General features: G+C 47.8%; 1 protein-coding gene across 1 annotated transcript in view; it reads left to right on the forward strand.

The window, feature by feature from the left end:
- LOC128299519 (uncharacterized) overlaps positions 1-8,080 on the forward strand; it is a 113,883-nt gene extending 105,803 nt beyond the window's left edge. Inside the window, exons 9-17 of the mRNA XM_053035510.1 lie at positions 474-682; positions 777-937; positions 1,641-1,722; positions 4,185-4,844; positions 4,930-5,086; positions 5,154-5,296; positions 5,905-6,155; positions 6,229-6,350; positions 6,526-8,080. Of these exons, the coding sequence (XP_052891470.1) occupies positions 474-682; positions 777-937; positions 1,641-1,722; positions 4,185-4,844; positions 4,930-5,086; positions 5,154-5,296; positions 5,905-6,155; positions 6,229-6,350; positions 6,526-7,250 (2,510 nt within the window). The 3' untranslated portion in view covers positions 7,251-8,080. The remainder of the gene's footprint in view (positions 1-473; positions 683-776; positions 938-1,640; positions 1,723-4,184; positions 4,845-4,929; positions 5,087-5,153; positions 5,297-5,904; positions 6,156-6,228; positions 6,351-6,525) is intronic.
- Positions 8,081-9,333: the final 1,253 nt, after the last annotated feature.

Genomic DNA, 9,333 nt, shown 5'->3' on the forward strand with positions numbered 1-9,333 from the left:
TTCTTTCTTTCCTTCCGATGCTTTCGTGTACGTGTGCCTTCTTGCTGCGGTTTGTGGCGATGCGCCCGCCTTGTTGGTCCTTCCCCTGGGGGACTCATTGGAGAACATCGAACATTTGACGGGTATTGCGAAAATGAGCCCGGTACAAAAGAAAGCAAATTGGATTCGGGTGTTCCTCGCATTTATCGTGACATCTGACGTGGTTGCGGGAGGATGGGAAATGTTTGGCCGCTGGATGACATCTGGTCCGTACCCAAACGAGACGAAACCATCGTGTTTCAATATTTGTGCATCATCGGATGCAATCAAGAATGTTGATATCCGGCAGCAATCATGCCACCGCTGCACGATGTGGTTGCTTTCCATACAGACAGGCACTTTTCCCCGCAGCCGAATAGTCACTCAAAAGGAGTGGGGCCGCCAGTATGAGCAAGGTTTGACAAATCGCATTTCTTCTAATTCTAATTCGACAGACGACACGTACATGTATGACGATGCGGTAACGAATGTGATGCGAATGCCACATCACCAAGGTCACTGGTACGATGAGCCACCGTACGAGAGCGATCCGGACGACTTCCTGATGTCCGGCATGCGACAAATCGGTGCCGCCGGGTATGCGGGCGACGGCGGAGGAGGCGGTGGTGGGGATAGTGGCGGAGGGCCAAGTGCTACCATACAGGTAAGTGGCGATCGGTAAGAAAAATGGCCGGAGGATGCAGAAATAAAATTAAACTAATCATGTTATGTCTTGCGCAAAAAAAAATCCCCCACAGGGTGGCCGCGTCTGCTACAGCAACGGCAGGGAAGGACAGAGTGTGATATCGTTGCGGTCCGCGGGTGACATTTCCATACCGCAGCGGGGCCCCCGGCGGGGCCTAATTGTACCCCAGCAGCCACCAAACCCTCCAACCATTATACCCCTCAAACACGCCCGGTAAGTGAAATCCGTTTACCGATGGTTCCAAGGAAAAGGATGCTACTGTTGATGATGATGATGATGATGATGATGATGGTGATGGAATTTGGAGGTTGTCGTAAATCGATTAAGCTTATTATCTGATTTAAAGAACGCTGTTTACATTCTGCCGGTTGCGAAGCGCCCGATGGGATGATGTTGGGATGGATGCGTTCGGTTTATACTGATGGCCGGTAATTATAATTTTACTCTAAATTTAATCAACCCAAACTCGACGCCCGTCCAATTAAAACTTCGTCAGCCGTTTCATAGAGAGAGGGAGAGAAAGAGAGGTAAATTCAGCTCCAGTCAGTTAGTTCCCTATCGGCCAAACATATTGAACGATGAGTTGAGCGGTTTTCGTGCGGTCTTTGATTTAATTTAAATTTGCTGTACCTTCATACCATGATGTTTCAACATCATCATCATCATCATCATCATCAGCAGCATTACCATCCTGTGAGCAGGATCATTACAGGTGTTTAATATAAATCAACCAACCAACCTTTTCCCACACTGGTGCAAAGCAGTTGCACTGATTTTAGTTTCATTTTTTTGCCATAATTTCCTTTTTTCTTTCTCTCAACTCTTTATACATCACATTTTCCTGTCGGTCTGCACGATGCCCCTCTCATTGGACATTGGCAATTGATTCATGCACAACCCGGACGCGGCATGGCAGATCGCACGATCGGGAAAGTGGCGATTACGCCGGCTCAATATCGGATCTACACAGCGTTACCTCCCGGTTGAGTCAGGTTTCGGTAAGTAGTGATTAATTTTTACTGCTATTCCACCCTATTACGTAGACGAACTTCCATCGGTCCTGCTCTCGGGAGGGGGGGTTGAGCGGGTTTTTGGATGAATTTAATTAGTAAGTGGCGGAAATCTGCTTCTGCTAATGTGGTTTTGGGAAACCCTGCATCTAAGTAAGCGAGGGAGGCGCGTTGATGAGAATGTAATTAATATTTCATCTGTGATAATGGGAAGTTGGTGTATCTTGTGAATGCTTGTTGTTTGAAGATGATGTTTTCCTTTGAATTTTGTTTTTAAATATTTATGGAAAATTTCCCTTTTCAATGCTTTTTTTTACGATTATTTTCCTGTACCTATTCGGTTCGTCACAATTGCCATCGACTTAATGACCATTCGCTCAAAATTATATATTTCGCCCCTTACATCACGATGCTAATAATCGTAACAGTCACACTTTGAGACTTAAATTTGTATGCAAATTCTGGTGAAAATTCCCCACCCCCGCTCCCTTTGTGGTAAGGTGCTTGGTTCATCTTGGTCCACTTTTCCAAGGTAATTCTTCGCCTTTAGCTGACGATTTGCCTTGCCTCCCGAAGGACCTATGATTACAAAATGAGCTACCTTATTTATGTACATTCCCAATGTTTAATTAGCATCATAAACAGTGACTAATGACGCTTTCGGTTTCTGTCTTGCATTTATTAGAAGGCAAGATGTTTGCGAAACGCCATTTTCCCGGCAATGGACGTCTACTTTTGCGGGGTTTTTGTTTCCCGTGCTTTGGTGCTGTCAGATATTTTATATTGCCATGACATTTCATTAGAATAACTTTACCGATCGCCAGGGCACCTTTTTTTGGATTTTGGTCGTCTAAAAGTGTGTAGCAAAACCACCGGCAAACGAAAATGTCGATGGGATTCCATTTCCTGGTAATTGAAGGAAACTCTCGGTCTTTGCCATTGCCCGGTGGCATAACGTTATAATTCTTCTAACGCCACTCATCTCCTGCCCCAAAAAACGGAACGATGCAATGAAGGTTTCGGTGGGGAAGTAAAAATAAAACATGATAATAAAAACCATCGCCCGTCAGTGGATGGCTTCTAGCGCAGCCCGAAACGGGCACCGCGAAGGAAGACAGCGGCACCGGATTTAAGGAGTCATTTTCAGTCCGACCGACCGACCGACCGACCGGGTACACAGGGCATCTCATCATCTTCATCGGATGCCATTATTGTGCTTATCAACTTAATAAACGTTATCATTATCCTGTGGCAGTGGAAAAGGTTTCCCGAGTGCGGAGAAACTCTGCAGCGGCAAGATTCAGCTCGCTTACGGAGGACCTTTTGCCTGGCGGCATGGACAGCCACCGTTGGGGTGGGTGGGATGTATCGGTCGCAAAACAAAAACCCCGAAGAAAACCGTCCATCTCCGTAACGATATTTTTGGTGAAGCCATCGCGTGGCGAAGTTTGCAGGTTATTTTGAACCTGACCAATCGGTTGCACGATGGCAGCGTTAGGTGTGCATTAAGCCCCGGGACAGTAGACAGTACCTTCTCGTTTAAATCCCCTTTATTTCGCAGGGATGGGAACCTTTGGGTGTGTGTATTATTTATAAGCGTAACCGGATGGAACGGGAATATTAATATTTAATTATATTCACTCGAATACGAAGCAAGTCTTGGTACGGTGACGGAATCGCTAATAGCGGTGCCATAATGCAGTGTTGGGATGCTTTGGGAAATGGTTTCTGGAGACTTGCACCGCTTTTGGGATGGCTTTGTGGATTGAGTAGTTGATAAATGACCTTTATCTCTCTTTCATGCATTTTTCATGTGCAATGGATGTGTTGCAAATTACCTTCAAATCGCAAAGTATGGAGCGATTCTTATGATGTAATTGAATTTCATTGAATTAAATGCAAGTGTTAAATAGCCCGTATGGCACTGTTTGCAATACATGAACACCGTGTTGTGGGTTCACATTAATGGTACATCCAGCCAGCGTGAGACCCCCAAAACACTCTCTAATCCTCTCGGGAAAAAAAACTTTTGCCCAACCACCAGCAGACACCAAAGACACGCAGCGAAAGTGTATTCGGTTCGGTGCAAATTATAGGATTTGTGGAAAATAATGAGGACACTACGTGAGAAGAAACCGAAAGTGAACGAATTTTCTTGCCGATCCTGCTATCTAGGGTTCGGTGCCGGTCGCCAAAATCCGGCGCCTAATCCACGACTGATTAGCTCTTCGGTAGGCGCGGATTATACCGTGAAGTATGCGCTCCGGCGTACCCATTTATCATCATTTCGCGACAAAGCTTTCGGCCATCGCCTGTCGCTCGTCGGCGCGCTGGAGACGAAGCGGACAAACGACCGCTAGTATATATCGATATCATTAGGAGGAATTATGATTCGCTCTTCACGCTTATATCACTCCCGCTGCTCTCCCCCTTTATGTCCCATAACGCAGATCGGTATGAATAACTGTACGGCCCGCTATCGAACGCTCAGTGCCGGGCTGGGTGACGAATCACCATCGCCATCGCCCACCCCATCGTCCGAGTACGACGACATCCTGCAAGCGAACGCACTGCAGCTTCAGAAGCATCTGCATCACCAGCAGCTGAAGCGGCTCGATGGTGCGTGCGGTGGCACGGGTGGCATCCCGGGGCAACCGGGGTCAACATCCGGGCACATCGGCAGTGCGGCATCGTTGGCAGCGGCAGGCTCGTCAGCAACAGCGGCAGCTGGCATCGGTTCGGTGGGAAACACATCCGGCACCGTCGGTGGTAGTATGGCACTTGCTTCCGGTGGTGCATCCGGTGCCAATCTGCCCGCCATTCTGGGCGTAACGGGTGGGGCCGGGGGTGGCAGCATCGGGGTGGACATCAGTAGCGCGAGCACTAGCAACAGTACCACCACCACGAACGGCAGCGGTAACAGTAGCAGCAGTGCCAGCAGCAACAACAGCACCAGTACAAAAAACACTGTCAACAATCTGAAAAGCCTCAAGGCGGCCAAAAACCGGAACAATCTATCGTCGTCCCTGACGGCAGCCGCATCGTCTGCGGCGGTCTCGCACAACAATAAAAATTTAAGCATAAGTCAACAGATAGCTTTAGTACATCACGTAAGTAATTCGGGTAATTAGCTGGAAAACCCGTTCGTGGTTCTGAAGTAAACTGTTTGCATCGGTTTCCGTTTTCCTCTTGCAGTCTAACGACGCTCGCACATCGCCAAAGGATCATCTGCTGTTCGGTGGGACGGAACGAAACAATCGGGACTACAGCAACTGCTTGGATAGCATCAGCGACCAAACGTTCCAACATTCGGCCAGTTCGGTCGAAAGTTTGCCGAGTGCTTCCGGATCGAGTAAGTTGGCGAGGTCGAACATAAAGCTAAGTTCCACGCCTTACCCTTTTGTTGCTCCCGGTTACAGGCACCCAAGCCCTGGTTCGTCCTGGCAGTCCTCATAGTTCGCTGTCGGCGGAAGATCGTACCACAATGTTGCCGATCTGTAGAGCGATCGCACTCGTCGATAGTTGCCCAAGCCCGTACGATAAAGAAGCTCTACGATTTAAGGTGAGTTGTTGAATGCGATCAAAAGTAGTGGAGTGTAGTGAGAAGCGTTGTTGATGTAAATCTCTAGTGAGAAGTCATTCTCATCAGAAGTAGACTATTCGTGAATCGTTAAAGAACAAAGAATCCTCATAGATTCGAGAACATTTCTTAAAGCATCGCAAAGAGGCGTCTGTCACGTAATGTGAATCAACTCGGATCAACTCGAATCGCTCGAATGAATAACTAAAAAGCAATCAACTCTATACGAATTCCAGCACTTATATTTATTTCAACGCTATAGAGATTCTTACTTCAGAACTACAAAACATAAAAATACAAAGCCGTAGAATCAAGATTCTGGATAGATCTACAATCTTTAAGGATTCTGATAATTCTCTGAGGATTCTCAAGAATCTCTGGAGACTCACGAATCTCTGAGGATTAAAGGATCTCTGAGAATTGACGACTCTTTGAGGGGATCAATCTTTGAAAGTTTACTAATATCTGAGGATTAACAAATCTTTGGAAAAGGTGTAAAGCTCATTCATTCATTTAAAAGATTCATTCCGATTCATGATTCTGAATCAGTTTCACCCAACACATATAATTTTCTTTGGAATCTTTAATAGAAAGGAGACATTATCGACGTGCTGTCCATGAACGCGTCCGGTGTTTGGCGGGGGTATGCGAACGGTCGGTTAGGACACTTTAAGTTCATCAGCGTGGAGGTTCTGCCCGATCTGCCGACAACGGGTTTGAAGGGCTACGGAGGCAAACTGGTGAGTCGGCACCGTTTACCCACGAGCTGTCCTACGAGCGTGGAAGAGCTGCTGCTCCGGATCGGTCTGAAGGAATACACATCAGTGTTTGTGCTCAACGGGTAAGTTGCGGATTGGCTAACCATTTTTGTTAGTTGTGTCCCGGGGCCTTACCTTGCTGATCATTCACTCTAGGTACGAAGATTTAGAACTATTCAAGGAGTTGGAACCGTCCGATCTGGATTACCTCGGTATTGGAAATACGGAGCATCGGGCAAAGATACTGGCCGCCGTTCAGCTGCTTCACGACTTGGACTGTAAGTATAACAAGCGTGAAAGCGGGCACACGATGCCGGGTGTTTATGGTAGGAAGTATTGTGTAGCTATTATCGGTTGCTGGCCACCTCTTTCTCTGCAACCTATCGAGTGTGTGTTCTACAACTAGGGCGATAATTAATCCGAACCGATGTGCATTTTCGTCTCATTAAATAGCAACGTCAGATGGTGACGTCGCCGGTTCCAGCTCGGAAAACGACGAAGGCTTGCGGTTGAACCACGTCAACTGTTCCAGCGGTCTCGGCGGTGGACTGAGCGGTGGAAGTGGCAGCACGACGCGTAGTAGCGGAGACCACCAAACGTCACCGTTTGGCCGGCGGAGCTTTCCACGTGATTCCGGATGCTACGAAGGTTCGCCGGTACCGTCCTCGCAAGGTTCGCACAATGCCCACAACTCTTACCAGCAGCAGCTGCACCATCTTCAGCAGCAGCAGCAGCAGCAGCAGCAACATTCGCACAACAACGGACCAGCGTTGCAGCAGTCGCAGCAGCAGCAACACGCCAACATGGCCACGCTAATGACCGCGCATCATCATCACCACCACCTGCACCATCATCTGTCCGACAACGAGACGAACAATCTGGACTCGGTCGTGGCCCAGTGCTCGAATGAAATCCTGAAGCGCGTCGAGTCGGCCCGCCGCTTCAACGGTACGACCGAGCGCGGTTCGTCCAAAACCATGAACAGCCGGACGATGGCCAAGAAGGGTGGTCTGCTGGGTGGGGGCGGTAGCGATGGTGGCGGTGGGATGGTGATGGTCGGTGGGGTTGGTGTTACCGGGGGCAGTAGCGGCGGTGCGCTCAGTGAAAAGTCGAGCGATTCCGGCGTTAGCAGCAGCAGCCTGTCGTCCGGTCCGGCCAAGGGTAGCGGAGGGCTCTAGCGGCCCGCTCGTACGACGACGATGCTGACCACGTACGAAGATGCGACGGTGCGGATGCTGTCGTGCTGTCCTTCGCTGTTACCACCGGAGCTGTTCGAAGGAGCGGAACGAACCTTAGCGTCCGGCATCGAACGGTAAGTGGCGGTGTGATAGTGTCGGGCCATCTTGGGTCAAGTAACCACCGGTCGGCTGATAGCCGCACTTCCGTTCATGTGCATAGGAAGCAATACGCGCACAATCTTATGTTCCAAGTTATCCAAGTCTAGTATGATAAGTTCCAGTGAGATGGCAGACAAACTGTGCAGTGATTCATACGGGAACTCTCACATATACCCACCCACAGGGTTCTATGCACTGCCAAAGGATGTGCGAACGGGTAGGTTCGGAAACGAATTGTTTGAGTTAAGGTCGGGGAAGAGCAAGAAAGGGAACATCGAATATAAAATGGCCGTAAAGTGATGGTGAGTGAGCGACAGCTTCAATCAACCAAGGCAAAAGTGAACCGAGAGTAAACATGGGGACCGTTATTGTGATGCGTGTGTGAGACAGATGGAGAAAGAGAAAGCGAGAGAAAGAGATAGTGCAAGCAAAAAGGACGACACCCGTGTGAGTTGGATAGCTGTGAAGTGGAGTGAAGCGTCGCTAGGATGGAACCAGTAAAAGGAGCTGTTGGGCTGGCCGGGAAACCGTGACCACCCCTCGGCTCAGATATATTGTGATTTGTGATTGTTATTGATGGTTGTTGACGGGTACGAATGTGATGCGTGAGATTCGAAACGAAATTCGTTCGAACCCGGGTACGGGACATAAAGCTGGCATCGAAGCTGATGAAGTACAGGGTGAGGGGGGTGGGTTAAGTGTATTTGGGGGGGTTGGGGGGGGGGAAACGGAAAATTTGTGATATTTTTGACAAACGGAACCAGACAAATGAACACTGTAGCAAAAAGAGGAACGAAAATAACAACATGCAAATGTTGGAACGAACCATGCAATAGCCATTATTACATTACGCTGGAATCAGACTAAGGAAAAACAACACACAAACACACATACAAAACAGACCAACACCATACAAACCAGCAGCTGAAAGCGAATGGGAGATGTTATGCGACAGAAACTAGGACAAAGAAACCAAGAGAAACTATTAATTACTGGGTGGCTAGTACCATTACGCCACGTTGTCAGTTAGGATTTTTGTTGATATTAGTTTATGTGTTAGTGCCGCGGGGGCTATGAACGTAACGGTTGGAGCCGTAAATTAGTGTTGTCTCCCGGCAAGGGAACTCTGATTGCTGTTATTGGTATGTTGATTTCGAACATCGGGTTTGGTGCGTTTCTGCGCCTGTACAAGTAGCGTTTCCTGCGTACCGTCTGTGGGACGTTTGGACACCAACCAAAGCGACAGAGAACGGGGAGAAAAAAAGGAAAAAAAAAACCCACACATCGAGACATGAAACGAAACGAATCAAACTATAGTGGAGAAGATGGAAGCTCTTTAGTGGCAATCGAAGGGGCAAAGTTATCATAGATAAATCTCAACAGTTGTATATCAAAACGGATTGTACATTCTAGAACACTTTAACATATTGAAATTTGAAGCAATAGCTGGATTGTGGGAAGGATGGATTTTTGTTTCCACTGTGGCTAGGACAATTAATACGGTACTGTTGCGGAGCACCAATGTTTACAATGCAGCAATGCCGTCTGTGCGTGTCTGTTTCCCTTCCCCGCGATGTGAGATGGCATCAAACAATCAAACAACAATTTAACCAACGATCGATCACACAACCTTATCGTCGCCTTTTCCATCTTTCTTCAAACTAGTGTGTACATATATTGTGCGTAAGACATCGTCAGGAGGAGATCTGTTTTCATCGTTATATTAGCATAATTTAGAAACTCCACAGCGTGCGCACGGAATGGGTTGGGGTCACGTCGGGAACGTGGAATATTGGTGTTACGATTCGGTCGGATGGGATGGGACATCGAAACAGGGAATCAAATGCATTCCACACAAGTCAATATTTTTAAGAACTCTAGCTCGATTAAAAAGAAATATACTTCTCATCGCTTTTCTATAGTC

The sequence above is a fragment of the Anopheles moucheti genome, chromosome 2, assembly GCF_943734755.1.
Source record: "Anopheles moucheti chromosome 2, idAnoMoucSN_F20_07, whole genome shotgun sequence".
Taxonomy (NCBI): Eukaryota; Metazoa; Arthropoda; class Insecta; order Diptera; family Culicidae; genus Anopheles; species Anopheles moucheti.